Source organism: Notamacropus eugenii, chromosome 2 (genome assembly GCF_028372415.1).
Source record: "Notamacropus eugenii isolate mMacEug1 chromosome 2, mMacEug1.pri_v2, whole genome shotgun sequence".
Taxonomy (NCBI): domain Eukaryota; kingdom Metazoa; phylum Chordata; class Mammalia; order Diprotodontia; family Macropodidae; genus Notamacropus; species Notamacropus eugenii.
Window position 1 is genome coordinate 185,847,518 of NC_092873.1, and position 26,594 is coordinate 185,874,111.

A 26,594-nucleotide genomic window follows, 5' to 3' on the forward strand; every position below is an offset into this window, starting at 1 on the left:
CTAGCTCTGTGCCCCTGGGTAGGTTATCTAACTTCTCTAACTCAGTTGTAAAATGAGGATAATAATAGCATCCACCTCCTACCTGTTGTAAGGATTAAATGAGAAAATAATTTTAAAGTGTTTAGCACAGTGCTCAACAGATAGTAAGCACTATACAAATGTTGGCTATTATTATTATTAAAAGGGAAGGTCTGCCAGGAGAATATTACAATAACTCAAGTGGGTTATGTTTCTTGCAGATGTTTTAAAATAACAAAGCAGGCTTGCCATTTAGATTTGGTAACCTACCTTTTTTAGATAAGTATAGCATTTTTGTTTGTTTTGTCTGGTTTATTTTGTTTTAGACTCCTTCCCAATCTAGCTTCCTTTGTAGTTCAAGGCATGCTAGGCTTTGGATTTTTAATTTTGAAAAACATCTATGGCACCAGAGAACGAGAGAACTGAAAAGAATCTAAAGAAATGGTATAGTTTCCCGCTTCTGTTTTCAGTGGCAGTACAACCAAACTGGAGCAGATATGGATTCTACCCCTGTTTTTGCTACCCCTGTGAGACCTTAGACAAGTCTGAGGTTCTTTGTCAAATGAGAGTAATAATTCTCTCTGTGTCTCGAAGAAATGTTGTGAGAACGTTCAAGATAATCATTTGTGAAAGTATAATACTCTTAGTTCCTTAAAAGAAAATTATTATTAATATCCCTAAATCATCACAGACAAATGAAAATCTACTTTGGAGACCCCCAGAAGGAATTTTCATAACCTTCTTTAAGGATTCATTCCATCTTAAATTTTTTTTCTTCATTTGTTTGGTGTAATTTTAGCATGACTGAATTACAAAATTCTTTATTAAAACAACGGTTTCCATGGGTTTAACTTATCAATCATATAGCAGTAGCTTAATTTGCTCATAGAAATAGAACTGAAAAGATATTTACCCATCCTTGGCCTCCTAAATGTATCCCATTAGACCTATATCACTATATTCCACATAAAAAAAAAAGATGCTGACTATAAAATGAGAAGGTTGGCCTAATCTCTAAGATCTTATTCAATCCTAAATCCCTTGATTCTGGGACTAATTTTGCCAGGTTTTATCCATTTTTAATGAAAAATGCATAATGAATTGACAGTGCTAATGTTCTTCTGGAAAAAAAAAAAAGATTCTTTTCTCCCTAAACTTTGTTTTCCTTTAAGACCTTTCCATCACTTTTCCCTTCATGTCAATCAAATTCAAACATCTTACTAAGAATTTTCAAGCCTTCCAAAGGCTCAATCATAGTTCATTATCTATATAGTTTCCCATTATTTTTCAACTCACCACCTTATTGTGAAATTAAATTCTTACCCTGCCTTTTCCTCTTTTGATATGCCTGCTTTCATTTCATCCCTTTCTACAATGTCCCTTCTGCCAGTTACAGCCTTCAGTTTCCCAGTGACTCAAAATGCTTCCAGTCATTCACTCACACTATGGGTCAGAGCCCTCCTCTTCAGTCATCATTGGTGCATCATGCATCACAGGAAGCATGATAAAAATCCATCCCCATTCCTGGGAAAACAGTCCCTGACCCTGCTGAGAGAGAGAGAGAGAGAGAGAGAGAGAGAGAAAGAGAGAGAGAGATGTATAGCTGTATCTGTAATCTAGATATTTGCAAAATAGATACAAAATGGTGGGAAGGGCACTCAAGAAAGGCATTATGTGGAAGGTGGCACTTGAGCTGAGACTTGAAGGAGACAAGGTGTTCTAGGGGCAGAGGTGATTAAGGAGTACTTCTGAGGCATGGGAGGACAAGTGAGGCATGGGAGGACAAGCCATGCAAAACAGAGACAAGACATGAAGTGCTATAAAGGAATAGCAAAAAGCCCAGTCTAACTAAACTATAGGATGACCTGAAAGGGACAGAAAAAGAGAGAAGACCTTGAAGTTCCAAACTAACCAATGTATTGACCATGTTGAATGTCATTTGCAAAATTCCATATGTGTCATCCCATATTTCTGCAAAGAAGATGGGAAGTGCAATCCCATCTCTCCTTTGTGGCTAACCTTGGCCATTATCATTTCATAGAATTAAGTTTTTATTTCATCATTGTTCTTCCTGTGCCTTCCTTTTCCATTGTTGTCATCATCATATATCATTCCTTTCTTGGTTGTGCTTCCTGCCCTTTTCAGGCCCAGATTCAAATCCTAGCTCTGTAGTTCATTTTATCTCTCCAGGCCTCAGTTTTCTAATATGTAAAATTAGGGGGGCTGGACCAGAAAAGTCCTTTCTAGCTCCAAATCCTATGCTCCTGTAACTCTGAACAGTTATCTCACTTTCCTAAGAGCCTTTGCTTTTACTCGCTCCTCCCCAGCATTCTAAATCCATGAGTGGTTATTGTACTTCATAACATTTCAGTCATGTCTCACTCTTTGTGACCCATTTGGGATTTTCTTGACAAAGATACTAGAGTGACTTTGCCATTTCCTTCTCCAGCTCATTTTACAGATGAGGAAACTGAGGCAAACAGGCTTAAGTGACTCTAAGGCCTAGAAAGATAACAGCACTTGCCCAAGGTCAGCCAGGCAGCAAGTAACAGATCTGGGGTTAGAACTGAGATCATTTAATTCTGAAATCAGGGCTCCTTTCATTACACTATCCTAGGTACTTGATATTTATTTTATTCCTGCTTGCACATAGTAGGTAGTTTTGATTTGACCATGTCACAAGACCTAAAGTTGTAACAGAGTAATGGAGAAACCTTCACCCTCACTATCAGCTCAAATACGCAATGCTTCAGATAACTCTGGAAGAACGACTCCTGAACTGATTGGAAGCAAAACACGGGAACAATGGGAGTTCATTTTTCAGTTTGGTTATGCTTTCTTGGGTCAGATTCCACTTCTATTTGCCTGGCCACAGTCCAGGAAACAGGAGCCAGTTCAGCTGGTGTTATGGAAATGATAGATCCTAGTTTTTAATACTTGGGGAAGTTGGGGATTAAGTATGACTGAAGAAATGCATAGGTGGAGGAATGTGTTATAAACTTGGGCAAGAATCTTGTCTTTTCTGGGGAAGCTGATGCCTCTAGGAAGACAAGCACCACCAAATTCTGACTAATCATAAGCTTTAGTGCCCTCCACTAGGGAATTTTTAACCCCCTTCCCAGACTTTTCACCAAACTGGTTCTGCAAACATATCTAGAAGATGGAAGGGTGTGATGTAATGCTGCCAGTTTCCAGAAAGAAACACCCAGTAAAGCCCTCAAGTAATGTGAGGGGAGGGCAGTAAGATGGGGTGGAAGTAAACTGAGCCCAAGAAACTAGAACAGAGGATCTAGAGGCACCTAGCTCAGGCCATGGAGCAGCAAAAGCTCTAAATGGACACAGTCAGCAAAAGATGGGGCTTCAAATATGACATCAGAAAAAATTAAAAACATTTAGACTTTTCTTTTGACCACATCTGTGATTTCATGTATGAAGAGAGCTCCCCATTGACTCCACCAGTTCAAGATGGGTACCTGCTCTACAATTTATCATCACATAGAGTTGCTTGGGACACAGAGTTTAAATGACTTGCCCAGAAGTCATACTGCTAGTATGTGTCAAAGACTGGACTTGAACTCAGGTCTTGGGATCGTAGGATTGGAGTTTTAGACTAGAGGGACCTTAACCTTTTCATTTTATAGATGAGAAAATTGAGGTACAAAGAGACTTGCTCAAGGACACACAGGTAGTAAGTGGCAGAGATAGAATTCAAACTCAGGTGCTCTGACTTGAAATCCATCCACTAAATTGTACCACTGTATCATCCACTAAACTACTAAAGGCTGTAAATATTTATTGAAGCCTTTTTAGAGGTCTAAGAGTACTTGAGGGCAGCTAAGTGACACACTGGGTAGAGTGCCAGGCCTGGAGTCAAGAAGATTTGAGTTCAAGTCCAACCACAGACACTTATTTGTTGTGTGACCCTGAGCAAGTCATTTAACTCTGTTTGCCTTAGTTTCCTCATCTGTAAAATGAACTGGAGAAGGAAATGGCAAAACCACTCTAGTGTCTTTGCCAAGAAAACCCCAAATGGGTTCACGAAGAGTTGGACATGACTGAAAAACAACTAAACAAAATTATTTGGGATATGTCATGATATAAATACATGCATTAGCACAGTTACTAAGTATAAGAAACATACCTTTCTGTCCCCCTTACTCAAAGCAGTATCCAAAAAAGTACAGGAGGAAGGTTAGCTGAAAATAATCCAAGTTTCCTTCTTCCTAAGCCTCTGTTCTCTGTGTTCTGAAGTCACGCAGTCATAGGAGCCAGGGTAAGGAATTATCATCCCTGGACCTGCTCTGCTACTCTGGGATAAAGATTCACCCAAGTATGGGAAAGGTGAGTAGAGGAAAGAAAGCCCCAGAGCCAAACAGATCTCTTGGAGAAATTTGGCTCAAGGCACTGGAAGTAAGGAACACGTTAAGGTGCTATTCCCGAATTGCACACCCTGTCAAAAATGCCAGTTGCTAGTATTAAGTGAATGAGTCAATGGGCTATCCCACCTGTGCTCATGGGACAAGATCCATTGGGTGAAGGAGGAAGAAATACTAATAGGAATCAGTCTTCCTTTTCACATCTTCATTTTCTATACCAATCACTAATCAAATGCATTTATTAAGTTCTTACTGTATACTGAAGTTGTGCTAATTGATGGGAACACAAAGAAATAGCGAAAACAGTCCCTGCCCTCTCTCTAGGTGTTTGCCTCTAAAAGGGAAGACAACATGATCATAAGTAGGTAAATACGGGATGTATATAAAGGAGATCAAAGATCAATTGAGAAGGAAAGGCCCTACAGGCAGATATGGGTATGAGGGGACTGAGACCATACCCTCATGTAGAAGGTTGTGTTGAAGGAAAACAAGAATCCTAGGAGGGAGACGTAGGGAGGGAGAGTGTATCAGTCATTGTAAACAACACAGAATATTATATGAGGAAGAGCATGATCTTCATATATAGATAGCCTAGAGGAGTACATGTGGAGTGGGGGTTTTTTTAGGTTAAAAAAGTAAGCATTTATTAAGCACCTGATAAGTGCCAGACAAATATTATTGGTTTGAACCTTACAACAACCCTGTCAGGTAGGTACTATTATCCTCATTTTGCAGTTGGAGAAACTAAGGCAGACAGTGGTTAAGTGACTTGCCCAGGATCACAGCTAGTATGATGCTGAATTTGAACTCAGACCTTTCTGCCTGGAATATTTGAAAGAATGGAAGGGGACAGGCTATGAAGTCCTTTAAATGCCAGAGAGAAGAGCTTCTACCTGAACTCCAAGGTAATAATTGAAGTAAAGTAGGGAGTTGGTAAGCCCAGATCTTATCACTTTGACAGCTGTGTGATAGAATGGAGTGAGGAGAGACTTGAGACCCTGAGAACAATTTGGAGACTGCTTCAATCTCAGAGATGAGAAGTAAGGAGAGCCTGAACCAGGTGCAGAAGAATTTCTGGGGAGACAGAAGAGGTCTTAGGTGAAAAAAGTTTAAGAAGCCCTGAACTAGGTGAATGCTAAGATTGACCTAGCTTTAGATATATGATCTTATGAACTAGGGAATGTTAACTGATGATGATAACAATAAAGAAATTGTAAAGTTATTAGTTGTTTTATATTTTTAATGAGTTCTAAGAAAGGAGGTCTGGTTTTTTTCTAATATATGTTCCCAAATAAGAGATGAGGTTTAACGTAACAGAGAGGTCTAATGTCCAAGTGACAATTGATGAAACATTTGTTGTTGTTCAGTCTTTTCAGTCATGTCTGACTCTTCATGATCCCATTTGGGGCTTTCTTGGCAAAGATACTGGAGTGGTTTGTCATTTCCAGCTCATTTTACAGATGAAGAAACTGAGGCAAACAGGGTTAAGTGATTTGCCTAAGGTCACACAGCTAGTATGTGTCTGAGGCTGGATTTGACCAGATTCTGGCCAGTTGTTCTGTCGATGGTGCCACTTATCAGACTCAAGGCAAATCTTATCATCTTGTTGAATTTTGAGGTGAATCATTGAATTTTAGAAATGAAATTGGTTCAATAATGAAAATAGATTATATTTTTACCTTTTTGATTCTTATTTGAACACGTAGCATTTAAAGAACTGATTCTGGTTCATGGAACATGCTTGTCTTACAAACTTGGTTGCGGTGGTTCGTCCTTCTTTCTTGAATCGGACCAATGACATCGTGGATGTGGTGTCTTGACTTGTGGTGAATGAGTGAAAAAGCAAAGCCCAAGTAAGAGCATCTGTGATGTATACAGTAATTGAAATATAGGCAACTCTGGAACCAATAAAATTCCGATTGCATACACAGGATAGCATTGGATAATCAAGCTATTATGTGGTTTTGTTTATCTGTTCTTGTAGAATGTGCTTTGTGGTTTTGTTTGGCTGGTCCAAGTGTTTAAAATAAAGTGCAATAATTTTTTTAAAAGTGGAGAATAAAAATAAGAGTAAAAATTACAGGGTCCCCCTCATTTCATTGCTAACTAGATGTTCATTCATGTTTCTTTCAGATCTCAGTCTGTAATTCTGTGATCAGAGAAAAAAAACAAAACAGAATTTGCTTGTCTTCCCCTCCTACCTATTTCCAATCTACCATAGTTCAGATTTTCCATATAATTTAATGTATTCAAGGTATCTCCTGCCAAATCACCTCTTACTTCCTATGTTGTCTTTTCAGCAATTTTTATTCAGTGTCACACCTAAAAAAGGACGCACCTCTTTAACCCTTTCAACTCTTGAATCAAACACACCCTTAGTAAGTGAGCTTTTCACGTAAACACCGTCAGTTGTCTCTGGCTCTTAGTGAGAGGAGCACAGTTGCGATGTGACTTGGTGTGGTGTAAAACCTATAGTCTAGAAGAAGAAAGAAGAGAGAAGGCTGTTGGAGGAAATTAGAAGATCGATTTTTTTGGGGGGGAGGGGAATTAACTTGAATGAGGACGAGTCACCCGAATGACTGCATTTTACAATCCATAATCTCTTGGTGGGTTTGTAGGAAACTTGAACACTTGCTTCATCATGGTAAGATAACAACTTAACTTTTGTTTTATAAACCTCTTTCTCTTCTAGCTGAGACTTGGTGCTTGGTTTTATGTTATTCTTGTTATAATTACATCAATTAACTTGACAATGTTTCTACTATCTGGATTTGGCAACAGCTTGCACTTAAAATTTTTTAGGTGATTGTGGGTAAAAGGAATTTCCAGTGATGCGATGTCAGTGTCGAACTTTTGCTTTGGTTTGAAAGCAGAAGAGAGAGTTCATACTCAAAGCATACTAGCTGCCGGCAATGATTCTGTCAGACAACTCTTCTTCACATCCTTCCAGATAAAGGAAATAATCAGTAAAATGAGACACAAGAGTTTCAAAAACATGAGTTTTTTCTTTAATAAGATCTTCTCTAATGTTCTACAGTTGAGTGCAGTGAAGGTCTGCTTTAGTTCATTTTTCTGACTTTCCCTTCTGTTTTCCAAGTTTCAAACTAACTGATGATGCCCGATACCTTGGAGAAGAAGCTGGTGAGATGCACTGGAAGAGGAAAAACTGTTTTTGAGATTGCTGATGGATTTTTCTTTCTTTCTCTTCCTGATGAGAGAAGATAGAAATCTATTATGCATTCTTATTAAAATGTAGGTTTATCTTTTATCAAACTTATTTTCTAGTAGGTGGTGGCTGCTTGCTGCTCTTACCTGCATTTCCCCATAATGATTCATTGTGTATTACACATACTTTCCCCAAAGAAGATTTTTATTAGTATTTTATGGGACGGACTCAATGGCTTTGTCTCCTTCTGGGGCCCCTTACATCTTTAACTTTCAGGTTGCCCTGTGAACTGAAATAATTTGTGAGAAAAGCAATCCTGTAAACTCCAGAGGAAAAGGAGTTAATATAAGCTCTGGGAGGCTTCGCTTCGATAGTTTGATCATAAAATTATTAATACAAAGCCCTAAGTAAAGGCTGAGTGTTAAACTATTTCTTCTTCTCTGTTAGTACCTAGTACTTTCCCCCACTCATCGATATCTTAGACATAAAACTGACCATCTTTATACTAAGATGTGAAATACTAAACATTAATAATACAGCCTGGATTATTTACAAGAGGTCCCCTTAAATAATTGTCTCTATTATCTTCCCATCTCTGTATCCCTTGTCTGTGAATCTGAAAAACCACTTTCTCACTCTTTCACTTTCTCTTTCTCTCTCTCTCTCTCTCTCTCTCTCTCTCTCTCTCTCTCTCTCACACACACACACACACACACACACACACACACACACACACACACACACACACACACAACTTTTAATTACGCTTAAAGCAAGAATTCTTGACCTTTTTGTGCCACAGACCCCTTTGGCAGTTTGCTGAGTATGGACCCCTTCTCAGAATAATGGTTTTTAAAAAATTATAATTGGAGATGTTTCCATTGAAGGTTGAGATTAGTGAAAATAAAGATGTATTTTTCTTTCCCATCTGAGTTCACATTCCCCCTGAGATCTATCAGTACAGATCAAAAGTCCCCAGACTTAGTGTTTTGTTGAATCCTTGACCCAGATTATATAATGTTAAAGTTAAAAAATCAAGCCATACATTTCCGTGAAAGACTGATTTGGACTGCATTGTATCTACACTGTTGGCGCAGGTGAGTGGAAAGTACCAGCAGTTATACCGTAGGTAGTCAGTGATTTAGCATTCATACTTTTGCTTCAAATGTTAGACTGGGCAGGAACTTGATGCTTGTATCTCTAGGCAGAATGGAGGCCCTGACAACCCCAGGCCACGGTGCTAAGGCTTGTTCTCATCAAGCCTCTACAGGAGCGATGTTTGTACAGTGCAATCCAGATGTGCAAGCCGAGGCAATGAGCAAGACAGGAGCATGGGAACATGTTGCCAGTAAAAGAGCTGTGAGAGATGATGAAATAAGAGACAAATCAAAATTAAACAGATGACAAACTAATGTAAAACTTATTTTTTTTTAAAAAGGAAAGGCTATAAAGGAACAAAAAGCAAACAAATTCAATGAGATAAACAAATGGACATTCCCAAGGATTAAAAGAAAAGCAAGCAGACCAGCGAGAAAATTCAGATGGGGAAAACACATTAAGTGAAAATAATATTAACAGGTGGTATTTTATAGCATTGTATTGTTTGCAAACTGCTTGATCTATACAACAACCCTGTGAAGTGGATGCTTTTATTGTCCACATTTCACAGAAGAACAAATTGAGGTTTAGAGAGGTTAAGAAACGGACCTAAGGTCATTAGTGTCTGAAGCAGGATTTGAATCCAGGTCTTCATGTTTCCAAGTTCAACCTTCTATCCATTGGTGAAGACTATGTTGAATTTACTTTGATACTTTGAATCTGCAAATTCATAAATGTGAACAATCTCCCCAATGAAACAGATTATGACCTATGTTAAGTCAAATTAAAATACACATCTACCCTCCTCCACATCTTCCCTCCACTGTGTGTGTGTCTTTGTAGTCAAACAAGTATGAATCTGCTTTAGAACAACCATAAGGTTGTTCTAATATATATGCTAGAGGAAAAAGCTATAAATCCAATTTGCTCTGAATTTGGAATGACAGGAAAGACTTTTAGGATGCTCACCTAATCCCTCTATTTTAGGTGTTTCTGTCTCAAAAACCTCCTGCTCAGAGAAGCAGATAATTTGCTTTGTTGTTGTGCCCCCACATCTCTCTGCCAATTTTGATATAGCTGCTAAAAAAAGGGAAAGTGATGTTAGACTGCATTGAGTGGCAGAGTAGCCAGGATTAAAGAAGACATAGTCCCGTCTTATTCTGCCTCAGTCAGACCACTTCTAGAACAACATTGTTAAGCTGGAGAATGTCCAGGAGAGGGAAACTGAAATCAGACAGTCATCAAGCATTTATTAAACACCCACTGTGTACCAGGTAGGGGCATCTAGGTGGTGCAGTGGACAAAGCACTGGAATCAGGAAGACTGATTTTCATGAGTTCAAATCTGACCTCAGACACTTAACAACTGTGTGACTCTGAGCAAATCACTTAACTTTGTTGGCCTCCATTTCCTCATCTGTAAAATGAGCTGAAGAAGGAAATGGCAAAAAAAATCCCACATTTCTGCCAAGAAAATCCCAAATGGGGTCTCAGAGAATTGGACATGACTGAAAAATGACTTAACAAACAACAAAATGTACCAGGTCCTGTGCTAAGTTTGCAATATAAAAAGAAATAAAAGATAGTCCCTGGGCTCAAGGGCCTCATGGCCTAATAGGAAAGAGAACATGTAAACAACTACGTACAAACAAGTCATATGGTGGACAAATTCGAGGTAATCAACAGAGAAAAACACCAAATTAAGGGGGATTGGGAAAGGATTTGTGCTAGAAGCCAGGAGGTAAAGATGAGGAGGAAGAGGGTTCCAGGTATGGAGGACAGCAAAACTGGAATGATGAAGGCCCTTGAAGCTATTAAAATGGTTGGCTGAAGGAACTGGGGATGGTTAGCCTGGAGAAAAGAAGACTTAATTCCTCAATTAATAAATGGTCAAAGGATGTGAACAAGCAGTTTTTAGAGGAAGAAATTAAAGCTATCTATAGTTATATGAAAAAAATGCTCTAAATCACTATTGATTAGAGAGACGTAAATCAAAACAACTCTGAGGTACCACATCACACCTATCAGATTGGTTAGTATGACAAAACAGGAAGATGATAAATGTTGGAGAACATGTGGGAGAGTTGCAACATTAATTCATCATTGGTGGAGCTGTGAGCTGATCCAACCATTCTGGAGAGTAATTTGGAACTATTCCCAAAGGGCTATAAAAATGTGCATGCCCTTTGAAGCAATACCACTTCTAGGGCTATACCCCAAAGAGATCATAAAAATGGGAAAAGGACCCACATGTACAAAAATATTTATAGCAGTTCTTTTTGTGGTGACCAAGAACTGGAAATCAAGGGGATGCCCATCCATTGGGGAATGACTGAACAGGTTGTGGTATATGAATGTAATGGAATTCTATTGTGCTATAAGAAATGATGAACAGGAGGACTTCAGGAAAACCTGGAAGGACTTATATGAACTGAAGCTGAGTGAAATGAGCAGAACCAGGAGAGCTTTATACACAGTAACAGTCACAGCGTGTGAGGACTGTTTTTGATAGACTTGGCCCTTCACAGTTATCCAAGGACCTAAGATGTTTCCAAAGGACTCGATGCAAAATGACATCCACATCGAGAGAAAGAACTGTGGAGTCAGAATGCAGAATGAGGCAGTCTATTTTCTATTTTGTTGTGTTTTGTTTGGTTTGGTTATTCTCATGATTTCTCCCATTTGTTTTAATTCTTCTATGCAATATAACTAATGTGAAAATGTGTTTAATGAGAATGTATGTGTAGAACCCATATAAGATTGCATGCCATCGTGGAGAGAGAGAAGGAGAAAAATTTAAAATTTATGAAAGTAATTGTTGAAAACAAAAGCAAATTAATTATAAAAAGAAAAAAAGAAAAGAAGACAGTGGGGAATTACATACTTTTGCTCTTATACTTAAATGATTGTCATACAGAATTGGACTTTTTTTTCTGATTGGTTCCAGTGAGCAGACCTAGGATTAGTGGGTGGAAAATGCAAAGAGGCAGTTAGACTCGGTAAGAAAACTTTCTTCACAGTTACTACCACTCAAAGGTGGAATGGACATCCTCAGGAGGCAGTGGGTAAAGGCCTCCAAGTGACGACCGCTTGTCGATGAATCCTTTAAAGGAAATCCCTGCTCTGTTAAAGACTGGACTAGGTGGTCTTGGAGGTTCCTTTCAAGTAATGAGCTCATCCTCGACTTCCTCAGTTTTCTTTGCTTTAACTCTTTTGCTCTGTATTCTGAAACCTTTTTTTTTTTTATTGGTTTCACCTTATTTGCCTTCTTAGGGCAACCAGATAACCCCATGGATAGAATGTTGAGCTTGGAATCAGGAAAACCTGCATTCAAATCCTGACATTGTTACACTGTAGCTATGTAAGCAAGTCACTTCTCAGATTCATTTTCCTATCCTGTAGAATGTGAATAATAGCACCTGCTTTAAATAGCCAAGTGGTACAGTGCATAGAGCACTGGACCCAGAATCACGAAGACTTGAGTTTAAATGCGATCACAGACACAGATTAGTTTATGACCTTTGGCAAATCACTTACATCTATATGCCCCAGTTTCTTCAACTGTAAAATGAGAATAACAGCCCCCACCTACATTGATAAGCTAAAGAATGTCTGGAAGAGAACTGAAACCAGTCAGTTGGTCAACATGCATTTATTAAGTACCTACTATATACCAGACACTATGCTAACTACTCATGATACAAAGAGAAGCAAAATACAGTCCCCTCCTAGGGTTGTTGTGAGGATTAAATGAGATAATATTTGTAAAGTGTTCGCAAACTTTAAAGCACTTTGTAAATGCTATTATTTTTAAATTCTTCTTAAAGGCCCATTTCTCATAGTCTCCATTTACCAGAACCACAAGGCATATTTCTCAAGGCCTCTGCCCTCAGCCCTATTGTGTGCTGACATCTCTTTACTGAATGTTCAGCATCTTAGCAATTAACTGGCAGGAATGAGACCCCCTGATCTTCTTTTCCTGTCTGTATCCAGCAAGAACTGACAGACACAAACTGGAAGTACATGAATTCTGTTCTATTCTAGAAGCAGGAATGTTAAAAGATCAGGAGACAACAAGTGCCTAAATCTGAATAAGAACATTTTGAGGAGAAATTTAATTCAACCCAACCAATGGAGACATGAGGCAAAAATGAAAAATAATACCTTTTCTCAATGAGATTGCGTTTTACCAGAGGAATATGACAAGTCCACAAATCATTAAATACAAGATGATTTGAAGAGGGAGAGAGTACCTAGCAATTAGGAAAAATAGGGAAGATTCTCTATAGGAGATGACCACTGAGGGAGCAGGGTAGTGCAGTGGATGTAGACTTGGAATCAGGAAGACAAGGTTAGATCCTGCCTTGGATTTTATTAGCTGTATGTGATCCCTAGATAAGTTGTTTATCCTTGTCAGTTTCAAATTCCTCATCTATAAAATGGGATAATAATAACATCAATCGCCACAGCATTGCTTCAGAGATCAAATGAAATAACATGTTATTTGCATACCTTCATGTGCTGTATAAATACCAGCTATTAGCCTTAAATAAAAACTAGGGATTTTAAGAGGCAGAAATAGACGCAAGGGGAATTGGGGGAACAGCTTGGACAAAGTATTGAAGTAAGAGAATTCAGCAAAAAGCAAATAGATCAATTTAATTACAACATAGCACATGTCAAGGGGAGTCATGTGAAATAAGATTTTTGAAAAATTCATGGGAACCATATTGTGGAGTGTTGAAATACAAGGCTCTAGTCTATCCTTGAGATAATAAGTGGCCACTAGAGATTTTTAAGCAGGGGAATGAAGATGGTTCGATCCATGATCTGCTTTGTTAAATCCCAGAGAGGTCTGGGAGAATCAAGCTAAAGGGGAGGGTGGCCATTGCAATTGTCTGTGAAATCCTCTCAGATCTTGTGCACCCTTGTTTCCTGCGGATCTTTCTGGGGGAGGAGTTCTGCAGATTAGTGGTGAGGGAAGTTAGGTTTTTGTGAAGTTTTAACACTCTATGGATTTTAATCCCGTTGGCATTTCTAAAAAGTATCATAACCACAGTGTAATTGCAATAAAAATAATATTTCTCAAAATACTGGGTACTGCAACTGAAGAAGTCATAGAGAAATTGCAGGGATATGCTTCTAGGGCAGGATTTCGAGAGTTGATGTCTCATTACGCTCCCTATAATTCCTATGAATTTTGCTCATTTTCAGCCTTCTCTGAGAGGAGTATTGGGGTGATCCACAGCGAAATTCTAAAACAGATTACTAGACAGATGACTTGCGACACTTTGTAAAGGAAGCAGTCAAGTTTTGCTGAACTAACTTCATTCCTTTTTGGGGGGTTAAGGTTGTTAAGCTGGTAGGTCTAGATAGTACATGTCCAGATTTGAGGTAGACATTTTGCAAAATCCCTCATGTCATTCTTATGGGGGAAGTATAGGCTACATAATAATGCAGTTTAGGTGGTTGAACAACTGTACCCATAGACTGTTGATGGAACAGATTGATGTTACCCTGTAGAGCTATGTTTGTATCTTTGTCTGGTGAAGGGTTTTGGGTTTTTGTTTAGTTTTGTTTTTACTCATCAGTGACTTGGACAAAGACATAGAAGGTATTCTTGTCAAACTTTCCAATGACAAAAAAATAACAGGGGTAGCTAATAAATATAATGCACAAAGGAATCAAGATTTTTAAAATGTTTTCATAGACTGGAATGGAACAATAACAAAAACAAAGCTGATAAGTTGAAATCGTATAGGGATTGTAAAGTCTTATATTTGGGTGTAGAAAGATCATACAAATTGAGATTTCATTTGAATTAATAACAAGTTATATGGAAAAGACCTGGTGATTTTATTTCACTGCAAACTCAATATGAACCAGTGGTGTGATTTACCTTCTAAACTGTCCAGAAATTAGAAAGTAGTGATCTCATCATGTTTTGCACAAAACTGACCAAATCTAGCTATTGTTTTTGGCTCTGGATGTCATTTAAGAGTTGATTAACAGGAGCAGGGCCAGAGGAGAGTAACCATGAGGTATAAAACCTGGAGATTGTATCATGCAAGGAACTGTTGAAAGAAGTAAGGAGAGTGAACCTAGAAAAGGGAAGATCTATAGAGGGTATGATGCAGTCTTCAAATAATTGAACAGTGGAAGACTTGTTTTGTATATCTTCAGAAAACAGAACTAGGGCCTATGGGTAGAAATTAGAGTATGATGGATTTGGGTTGAATATAAAGAAGAAATTTCTAATCATCAGAGTTGATAAAATTGGAATGGACTGACTTATGAAATGTGAGCATAGGAAACATGAGCACTAGAATTGAATGCTGTGTTCTAATAGAGGTTAGAGCCCATCTGCCAGAGGAGCCCTCTGTTGACAAGATTCCTGCTAGGGTTGGCAAGAGATGACCTCTGAGGTAAGGACTATACCATGAAGTGACACCATTTTTTGGAAAAGTGATAGATCATCCTAGGGTTAATATTTGAATGTCTTTACCTTGCAATGCCCTGTATGATCAAGCACATCGTTTTACTCTACCAAAACCCCAGTCAATCAATCAACAAGTATGTATTAAGTGCCTAGAAGGTGCCAGGTTCTGTTGTGAGCACTGGGGATATGAAGAAAGGCCAAAAAAAAAAAAAAAAAAAAGAGAGAAAAAGTCCCTCATGTAAACTCATTCTAATGAGAGAAGCAACATGAAAACAATAAGATATGCACAAGATATTATGCAGAGTAGATGGAAAAGGAACTCAGAATAGACAGATTATTGAGAATTTTAAGGCATCTTCCCTCTTCTATTGGTTTCTGTCTTTTCAAAACTAATCACACTATGTGTTGTAGGCTACCTGTTTTATGTTCATTATGACAAAAATAATTTAAGATGAAGTTCCCCCTTTATGTCCTAGACAAGTTATAGTAAAACACATGGAAAACACCAAGTTTTGATGACTGAGCCTCATTTCTTTTGGGTGGACACCATTAGGCTGGTAGGTCTAAATGGAATGATCCAGATTTGAGGTAGACATTTTGCAAAATCTCTCATGACATTCTTACAGGGGAAAATGGGGAAGTGTGGGCTAGATGATAATGCAGTTGGGTGGTTGAACAACTGTACCCAAAGAATGTTGATGAATGAATTGATGTTAGCCTGGATGTTGTAACTCGTAGAGTTACGTCTTTATCTTTGGTGAAGGTTTTCGTTTGTTTTCCCCACTAAGGATCAGATAAAAACATGAGCTAGTGCAGTGCGATATTGCATAAACAGTCATAAGAACATTAGCCTGGGTTTTAGTCCTGGCTTTGTCATTAACTTGCTGTGCAAACTGAATAAGTTACTTTCCCTTTCTAAGAGTCAATATCTTGTTAAAATTCAAATGAAATGACCACTAAAATAATGTACTAAGCCCATACTATGTTTCTGATACTGTACTAAGCACTGGAGGATACAAAAACAAAAGTGAAACTATTCCTGCCTCGAGGATCTTACATTCTCATAGCTGGGAGACAACATTTAAATACAGATTTCCCCAAGATTTGCCATTTTACTGCACTAAGACTTTTGGGACACCTGTATATACATAGGGCAGCTAGGTGGTGTGGTGGATTGAGTGCTGGGCAAGGAGTCAAGAAGACTCCTCTTCCTGAATTTAAATCTGACCTCAGACACTTACATATTACGTGACCCTAGGCAAGTCACTTTAACCCCTTTGCCTCAGTTTCTCATCTGTAAAATAAACTGGAGAAGGAAATGGCAAACCACTTCAGTATCTTTGCCAAGAAAATCCTCAATGGGATCGTGAAGAGTCAGACATGACTGAAAAATGACCGAACAGAAAGTATATCCATAATACATACAAACCTTATACAAGGAGATTTAGGGAGTGAGGTCTTTTTCAGCTCTAAAATTCTCTTCCGACACATCAGATATGATTTCTATTTTTGTTTTCATCTGATCAGCTAAAAATGTATAGTTGAAAAATTAGTCTCATTAGTTATCCGTTAACGTCTGTCATCTGTAAATTTCATTCCAGACTGTAAACTAGCTAGTGAATATTGAGATGTTGAGATCACTATCTTCTTATGTAGCACAATGTCTTCTCATACATTAACTCTTGAATCTTACAACACTGTGACATAGGATGTATTTTTACTCTTTTTGATCCAGGCCTCAGTTTTCTTGTCTGGAAAATGGAGTTGAACTAGCTAGCCTCTAAATTTCCTTCCAGCTGTATATAAATGCCAATTTATATAGCTATAATTTTTATTTGACAAACTCAGATTTAGAAAAGTGAAGTGATTTTCCCAAGGTTGGTCAGCTACTTAGTACCAGTTCCATAATATATAAATAGCAGAAATTGTGGTATTTGAAAACTATTTCTGATGTATCCAGAATTCTAAAGAGCTATCCCAGCAAGCCTAAAGCCTTTTGGGGTAGTGTACATGAAAGTAAGCACAAGTTTCAAATGATAATAATTACAGAATGGATTTATATAGGATTTTAGGATTACAAAACAAAGGCTACCATCTGCTTAACCTTTTCTGTATGATTCATTAAGCAGACCACAAACCCAATGTCAGCAGAAATCATTCAGGTAACCTGAAGGGAGGGCTGATTGTTCAGTCTGAAATTTTCATTCAGCACTTTCTTAGAGAGTTACTGGCATTTGGGGGCTTTCTGCAGCAACTGCTCTTTCATAGCTCTGCTGGTGAAATAGGCATTCATGCTTGCTCTACGAGAACCTCTGGGACTTTCATTCACACCAAACCTCTTTCACCGATGATCATCACATTATCAAAGGATGTATTTATGGTCGAGTTCTGGGGTTCTTAGCCTTTTCTGTTATCATGTTCCTCTTTGGTGTTGGCGAAACCTTTACACCCCTTTAAGAAGACTGTTTTTAAAATAATTGCAGGAAATGCTAAATTTCAGTTAGAGATTAATGAAAAGAAATATTTTATAATATATAATAAAGATACATATTTCATTTCCTGTTCAAGTTCATGGACCCCTGAAATCTATCCATGGATCCATTGGGAGTACGTAGACTTCAGGGTAAGAATCCCTGGTCTAGTTAAATTGAGATAAGGTACCCATGAAATTCTGGCAATCCTGTGACTTGGGCTTTAAAACTCCGGTTATGGATCTGTGCATTTGTCAAGTGACCTGCATTATTGTTTATGCATCTCATGCACAAGTTCACTTGCATAGCTGTTGTTAAGTTTTGTTCTCTTTTGTTGTCAGTCATTAAGTGGGATTCCTTTGTTTGCTCCACTGAGAACACATTCTGGTATCCAACCAACCTAAACTTCTTAAATGTGCTCAACAACTGGGAGATGGGGCCTAAAGTTTAAATCAATTTGTACTCATGCAGTCCTCAATCATTGTAAAAGAAAAAAATTAGCGGGCACGTTATAATTTAAAACATTTGATTTTATGTTGTTTTGAGAGAAGATAGTTGGTCTTGACCTACAATTTATTCTGTGAGGAAACAACCTCTATCAATTTACATGGTTGCTACTGTATACGTTGTTCTTTTGGTCCTTTTTTTTTTTTTTTTTTGGCAAGGCAATCAGGGTTAAGTGACTTGCCCAGGATCACATAGCTACTAAGTGTCAAGGTTAAATTTGAACTCAGGTCCTCCTGACTTGAAGGCTGGTGCTCTATCCACTCCACCACTTTGCTGCTCTTGGTCTTTCTTTTTTAAATGAGTGTTCTGGGGCAGCATTCCTCAAAATGTAGGCTGTGAAAGCTGCAGTTTCTCTATAATGACCCAAGGAGTTCCTCCAAAAAAAAAATGATCATGACTGACCCGGTAATACAGCCTATCCTGCTTTGTGGTCTGGGTCCATCTTGTACTATGTGTTCAGCTGCTACAGGTGTTAAAAGGGATGGGCCATCTTTTCTTACACAGAAAAACATCAGAGAATGATCAGACTCAATTGTGAAACTAGAAAGTGGATTATTATTGATTTAGAATTAATCATTAAACATGACAAATAATGTATACAATCATCAAGACCAAGTAGAGAATCAGCCTTAGGGCAATTGAAGGGTACATAGTAGGAGGGAGCAGGCTGTAACACATTACACACATGAGTGAAATAGTAAAAGTGGAGTAAAGGCTGTCATCAGAAGTATGTATTATCCAAAAAAGAAGATGGACAGGTCCTGTGGCAAGAGTGAGGAGTAATGGATGAACTGCCCATGTGCTCTATTAATAATCTTTTGATGTTAAGAGAGCACAAGAAAGATACTTAACATGTCGGGTGAGTCACTTGTGAATCTGAAAAGGGGAACGAGCATTTATTAAGTGCCTACTATATGCCAAACATTGTGATAAGTTCTTTCCAGATATTATCTCATTTGATCCTTACAACAATCCTGGGATTAGGTTCTATTATTATTATTCACTTTTTACAGTTGAAGAAGCAGAGACAGATGAAAATAAAGTGACTTACCCAGAGTCACACAAAACTAGTAAGTGTCTGAGGCTGAACTGGAACTCGGGTCTTCCTAGTATTTTGAAGTCGCCTTCCAAACACCTGAAGACAGCCATCATGTCATCCCGTCTGTTTTTCAGACATCTCTACTTTGTTCAACTCTCCATTGCATAGTGCTCTGAATGCTTTTTTCTTGTGTCTGTTTATATTTTTTGCATCCCAGCTTTTCTGTATCTACTATGCCTGTGTTTTTCCATGTATCTCTTCCTTGGATCTTTTCCTTTCTCCTCACTTTGAAATGTTGCTTCTTCTTTCTTGATGTGGAGTTGGAAGTATAGCTTTTGTTGTTGTATTTCCTGAATAGAAGTTTATGTTCCTTGTTTTAAATTTTAAAACTAAATAAGCAATCATAATATTTCAGAGATGGAGGAAATGTTAGAAATTATTTCCTTCTTGGAAAAAAATCACTTCATTTGTTTTTTCCTTTTTTGGATAAATGAGCCTTCATCTCTGCCCTTCTCTCCCCTATCCTCCCCCACTCCCTTCCTGAGGCCTTCAATAGAACAAGTTTCCATTCATGTACTGCAGTGAAGAAGACTCTAAGGACTTCTGGCTAGTCATATCACATTTCATAAGATCATAGGTTTAGAATCAGAAAGAGACTTTATAGGTCATATAGTGCAACCTCCTTACTTTACAGATGAGGGAACTGAGACCCAGAGAGGTTAAGTGAGTTGCCACAGGTGCTAAGTGGCAGAGCTGAGATTTGAATCCAAATCTGGAGAGTCCCAAATCCAGAACTCTATCTATCATACTATGCTGTGTGTTGATGGTGCCTTCTTTTTCATAAAACATAAATCAAGCAGGGAAATAAATGACATAATAGGCATGTTTTTATTTGGTCTACCTTAATCTTTGAGAATTTAATTATAAAGTAGGAACAAGAATTGAAATTCACTCCTAGACTAGGTTACTGCAAGTGTTAAAGCTGAAGAGGTTCTTCAGAATGCTGATGGCCTCATTCTTGAAGCACAGATGTGTGACATCACCCAGAATATGCTAAGCCAGAATGGTTCATGCCTTTAGGTCTTTCTTTGTGTCTGTCTTTTTTTTCTACTATTCTCTCTTTTCTTCTCTTTTTCTGCTGTACCCATTGGATTCTAGATTTAATAAAAAGAAACCTCACATTTATAGGGAACTTACCTTCTTAAAATTTATATCAAGGATGTGTGCCTACTAGACAGATGGCCCCCTACAACCCTTTTGTCCAGATTTAGGGCTTGCCAGGTTCTAACTAGGAACTGTCCACCTCTGCCAGGCCTGGAGACTGACTTTGAGTGGTGTCTGGCACCCTGGAATTTATACTGGATCTTACTTTTGTACTTGGAAGTACACAAAAGTAGCTGGCACCCTTTACAAATGGCCCAATTCAGGGTCACATAATTCCAAGCATCTTTGAATAATTGTACTAGTCAAAAATAACTGGGATGAGGATGCTTACAAAGGGACAATTCCTCTTGGGTTTAACAGCAATTCCTGTGGATAAATTAGTTACACTGGCTTTTTCTATTTAGTGTCCCCACCCCTCTTCCCTCTAAGGGGAAAGAATCACATTGCCACATATCTTTCTCTGACTCCTTCCTTGTTTTTATTTTTTAACTGGTTATAATATAAAACTAAAGCATATCTTCATTTTAAGCAATAAGGAAGAAAATAAATATTATACCAGAAATATGCTTCATTGCAAATTTGAGTCTTATTGGGCAGCATAAGAGTTTAAAAACTATCCCTGGATTCTGTTCTCTTATTCTTATAAAGCATTTTCTTTTTGTACCAAGGGCCTGAGAAATACAAAAAAGAATGACTGGGAAAGTTAACATGCCATTTAGGAGCTTGGCAAGGAGGAGTATCCAACTCCAAGCCAGATTAATGGACTGTAGCAATGCTTTTCATCCCTAAGTTTCTGGCAGCTCTTTTGGGGTGCTTCTGATGGTCTTAAGTAGTACAAGATTTTAAAAATTAATTTAATCCACTAGAATTTTTTAAAATAAATTACCCAAGGGAATTCTTCTGGGGGAGATGTCATGAGATCATCAATGTTTATTTAGAACTTACTATGGGAACAGATAGATAGAAAGATATAGTAAGCACTTAGAATGCTCCAGGCACTGTGCTAAGCACTGGGAATGTAAATATGAGCAAAAAAAGACATTTCCTACACTCTAGGTGTTTATAAGCTAATGAGGAAAGAGAACACATAAAAGGGAGCTGGAAAGCCTGAGATGGGGAGAGCTGGGGAATGATACCCTGGTGCAGTCAAAATCCAGAGTAAAACATGGAACTGAGAGTAAAGTAAGCATGGACTTGGCATGTTTTGAAATGGCCATCCAGATTAGAGACTCATCAATCAAAGGAGAAGACAGCAGAGTAGGGGCATCTTTTCCATGGTGAGAAAATCCTGTTGACAAGGAGGTAGAAAAGACCAGATGATGAAGAGTCACCGAGGAATTTGTGCTGAGTGTAGGAAATACAAGGATGCTCCCTGAACTCTAGGGGTTTCTGAACTAGCTGTAAATGAAGGTCATGTATATAAGAAGATAAATAACAGTGCTTGGGAGCGTAAAACCTAAGGAGCCATCAAAAAGGAGATGTTGCTACAGTTCCCACAGGGCCAGGAATCACAATGGTACAGTGTAGTAGCAGTGCCCAAACTTATATATGACTGCAGAGCTTGGAGTTGTCCAGATATAGCTTTTAGCCTTTTGAAATAAGCTCTTCTTAAAGTCAGACAAGGTTATTTATAACTGGGCCCTAGAATATAACCAATCCAATACCACAGAAGGTAAAATTCTGTGCCACCAGACATGAAAGATAGATCATTATGGCAAAAGGAATGGAAATGTTTTCTTGTGAATTGTAGAGGGCTAAATGAAACTAAGGGTGAGGAACCTGTGACCTTGAGGTGACATGTGACTCTGTAGGGCCTTGAGTGTGTGGCCTTTTGACGAAGTCCAAGTTTTACAGAACAAATCTTTTTATTAAGGGGATTTGTTCTGAGAAGTTTGGATTCAGTCAAAGGACCGCACTTGAGGACCTAGAGGGCCACATGTGGTCTGGAGGCTGCAGGTTCCCTGCCTTTGAGATAGACATTCAATCAGTCATCAACCAATTATTAAGCTCCTCCAGTGTGAGAGGCATTGTGCTAAGTGCTAGGGATAAGATTGTGTTTGTCTTTCATTTTCAAAGAAGACCTTGATATCAGAGAAATGATGACATAACTTGCACTTGACTTTGTTTTGAGTGAGGGAGGGCTGTGCAGGTCACCAGTTTCTCTTTCTTTTTCTGAGCCATTTGGATCCAGTGACCAGATATTCATCAGGATCACTAGAGATGGCCCAAGATGCAAAGGGAGACCTTGGCCTTTTTAGGCTAGGCCTTTTCAGGTACTCACTTAGAGGAAGGTAATACCCACTGAGTGAATAGGCCTCTTTAAGAAGTAGTCAGGAAATGGCCCTTTTAATGGGCAAAAGAAAAAAAAATAAATCAAGCTGGGAGGAAAAGAGAAACTTTGATTGTTTGATTATTGATAAGCACTCTAAGCCAACCATTAAGTGAAGCTTGGGCAGGGAACTATTGTTGTCCAACCTATGGGCTTCAGAATGCACTAGGTTTAAGGTTTTTGGAGCAAGAAAGAAGGGAAGGAAGGAAGGAAGGAAGGACATCTAGACAGTAAGCCCCAAAGGAAGGAGAGAGGGAGACAGAAAGGAAAGGATGAACTGGGTTTCCCAGCTAGCTGGGTCCCCATTCAGGAAGCTCACTCTACTCATAGGTTGTGTTTGCCCTTCATTTTCAAAGAAGACCATAACATCAGAGAAATGATGACATGACTTGCACTTGACTTTGTTTTGAGTGAGAGAGGGTTGTGCAGGTCACCAGCCTCACTGTCTCCTCCTGAGACACAAGACAAAGGGATAAGAAAGACAAAGGTGAAGTAGTCCCTGCTGTAAAGGAACTTACATTCTAATGGGAAACACAACATGTACATAAATGTGTGTATACATGCATATATACAGAGAGAGAAACAGAGATGGAGGCAGAGATGTAGAGACAGAGAAAGACAGGGAGAGAGAAGAGTGGGTATTCCTTTAATGTAGTGATTAGATTCTATGGCTACTTATACACACAGACACAGACACACTTGTGTGAAGCATATTGCAGGTAAAGGGGAAGAAAATCAAGATATTATCCCAATAATCCACTTCAGTGCAACGTAAGATGAAGAGGTCCTTCAAAATGCTGATGGCCACACTCTTCAAGCACAAATAGGTGACAGGACACAAAAAATTCTAGACCAGATTAGCTCAATGTCTTTATATATTTCTTTGTGTCTCTTTTTTTCCTATTTCTTTCTCTATTTCTCTTTCTGAAAAGCCCATTGAATTCCAATTAGATCTTATTGAATGCCTATTATGTATACATATATGTAAACACATATACATACCCCTGTATTCACATACAAGTGTGTATATACATGCCCTCACCACAAAGAATAGCAAATTCTATGTGTAGCAACTGCAGACACAAATAAAAAGGATGCATGTTCCCAGAGTGGAAAGTACTATTGAGTTCCAGCTTTTTAAATCACACAGCAGTAAATGAATTAGAGCATCTCTAAGAAGAAAAACATGAGAAGAACTTGAGGATTTTTTCTTTTTTTTTTCTCAAACCACCTTAAAATCAGTAGATGTTTATTTATAGTTTTCTTTTGTTAACATGGGCTGGATTTACTGAGTGTTAAAGCAGTAGGTTTAAAAAAGAGTTTAATGAGCTAATAGTTACAATGAAATATAACTTTATCATCAGTGTATCCTGTAGTATGATTCTTCAACAAAATTATTTAAGCTCTTGAGTGAGTAAGGTTAAGTTTTCAGGATGTTTCTAAGGTTGAGGATCCCCCAATACTATGAAAAGCTCAAAAGCAGATGAGCTCATTTTAACTTGGAATAAGACCTAAAGTCACTTAGGTTAAACTGTTACAAAAAATTAAATTGAAACAGTTACTAGATACATAGTTGTGCTTTTCATTTCCTTTTCATTGCCTCTATTTTTTTTAACTCTGAACTTAACACCAAATAAAATGAGCATTTTTCTATACAAAGTAGAACAACCAATGAGAATTATGCATGAAATCACAACTCTTTTACATATAGCTTACTTTATAATGTTTAATGTTACTTTCAAAATTGCCTCATTTGTTTTCTTGTGAACTTTCTTCTATTTGCATTTGTACTTTTAAAAAATTCTTCCTTTTTCCTTTCTCCTGGTTCTTCCTTATAAGTAGTTGCTGTGATGTTACCTTTTATATTTAAGTCATGTATCTAATTGGAGCTTATCTTGGAAAAAATATAGTGGGACATGGTGGTCTAACCCTAATTTCTGCCAGACCAATTTATAGTTTTCCTGACAGTTTTTGTTAAATAGCACCGCCTTACACCAATAGCTGGGATAATTAGATTTATCAACTGCAGTGTTGTCATGCTTGTTTGCTTTTGTGTATTGTGTTCCTAATCTGTTCCACTAATCATCTTTTCTATTCCTTAACCAGTAATAAATAATTTTGATGATCCCTACTTTTTAGTATAATATGAAATCTGATACTTCCAGGCTAATATTCCTAATGAATATTGATATAAAATTTAAATGTGAATATTGCAAAAATTACATAAAATATTTAGCTTTTTGCATTAATGGATATTGGGCTATCATTTTGTCTCTCCCTAGTTTTAGTACAAGATCACATTTTATGTCATAGAAGTTTGATAGTATTCCCTTTTTTCTTATTTTTACAAATAATTCATGCAATATTGGAATTAATCATTCTTTGAATGTTCAATAGAATTCACTTGTACAACTATCTAGTCATGGGCTTTTTTTCTTTAAGAGAGGCTTTATTGCCTGTTCCATTTTTTTTCTTAAAATTGGGTTATTTCTCTATTTTTTATTCACATAAGTTCTTTAAAATTTTTTCAGTAAGTATTTAACCTATTCATCTGCTATCCATTTTGTTGTCATGTCATTTGTCAAAAATAATTTCTAATAATTTTCTTTAGTCTTCACGTCAGTTCTTTTTTACTTTTGATACAGCCAGTTGACTTTTAATATACTTGTTATAATATACTTGTTTAACATCTTTTTAAATTTATTTTCCCAGATCTTTCACATATATATGAAACTTACGGTACCTAAATATTCTGACAGTTTGTTGTAAGGATCTAAATTTATGCTGTAGTAAACTGGATATTTCAATGCATGTCTTATTTTCCCTTAAATGCCAAACTTTTTTTTTCTTCTAATTTATAGTTGCATATTGTGATCAGTAAAGTATTAGACTGTTAAAAGTTGACTTTTGTGAAGTCTCCATTTTTATTGTAAACTCTTAATTTGAATATTATATATTACTTTTTCCCTTTTAAAGGACTGAGTTGGAAAGTGGAGTTATTCTCTAGGCATGATAAATATTCCTGGTTTTCTTTTTAAAAATCTATTTTCCTGGTTTTGCAGCAAGGGTCCATATTTGCTTCATAAAATTTTGTCTCTTCTTATACATATCCAGATATTGCCTTGAGTCACTTTCTCATATTTCTGTTTCTTATACTTTCTATTCTTTCCAAACTCTATTCCTTAGGCTTCTTTTAAAGATTACTATTCCTGACTTGGTTCCCATCCCCTCATCTCTTTCTATATTCTCTCAGGTGATCTCCTTGACTACCATGTGTTCTAACTATAATCTTTATGTGGATAATTACAAAAACTATATATATCCAGTTCACATCTTTAGCCTGAGATCCAGTATGCCAATTTCATATCACCAGCTTTCTGACAGACATCTCCATAGACATCTCAAACTTAACATATTCAAAAGGCAGATCATTATTTTCCCCCTCAAAACTGCAAAATCCCTTTGCAGGTGGAGACACAGACAAATAGGGCAATGTTAGTATTACAGTGTTAAATTTAATCCTTTAAAAAATAAACTTTAAGGATTTACGGTTTTATAGACATGCCTCCTATCCCATGGGCAATCTTTTTTATGTGGAAATGTTTATGCTTTCTGATGCTTATCAAGATTGTAATTTTAAAGATGGAAACCAAAAGGGAAAGAAAAAACCCTATGCCTCCTCTTAATTTTCCTATTCTTATTGAATGTACAATCATTCTTTCAGTCCATTCACGTTTATAAGTTTAGAGTCATTCTTTATCCAACTATTTGCCAAGTCTTGCTGATTCTCTCTATATAACGTTACTCTAATTTGTCCCCTTTGTCCAATCACTAGTCCATCATACTAGTTCAGACTCTTGTTATCTCTCCCCTGGATTATTGCAATAGCCAACTGATTGGTTTCCCTGCTTCTAGTCCCTTCACTCTCCAATATATCCTCCATATAGCTGCCAAAATGATATTCCTTTAAAAAATTGTTATTGATATG

General features: G+C 37.6%; 1 protein-coding gene across 2 annotated transcripts in view; it reads left to right on the plus strand.

Annotated features, from left to right (window-relative positions):
* Positions 1 to 26,594, plus strand: part of CRYBG1 (crystallin beta-gamma domain containing 1) — a 255,495-nt gene that overhangs the window by 145,819 nt on the left and 83,082 nt on the right. Inside the window, exon 1 of one of the 2 annotated variants that reach the window (XM_072642963.1) lies at positions 6,949 to 7,038. The exons of the other annotated variant lie outside the window; for it this stretch is intronic. Coding sequence (XP_072499064.1) covers positions 7,036 to 7,038 — 3 coding nt within the window. The 5' untranslated portion in view covers positions 6,949 to 7,035. Of the gene's footprint in view, positions 1 to 6,948; positions 7,039 to 26,594 lie in introns of those variants that run through there. 2 annotated transcript variants of the gene reach the window in all.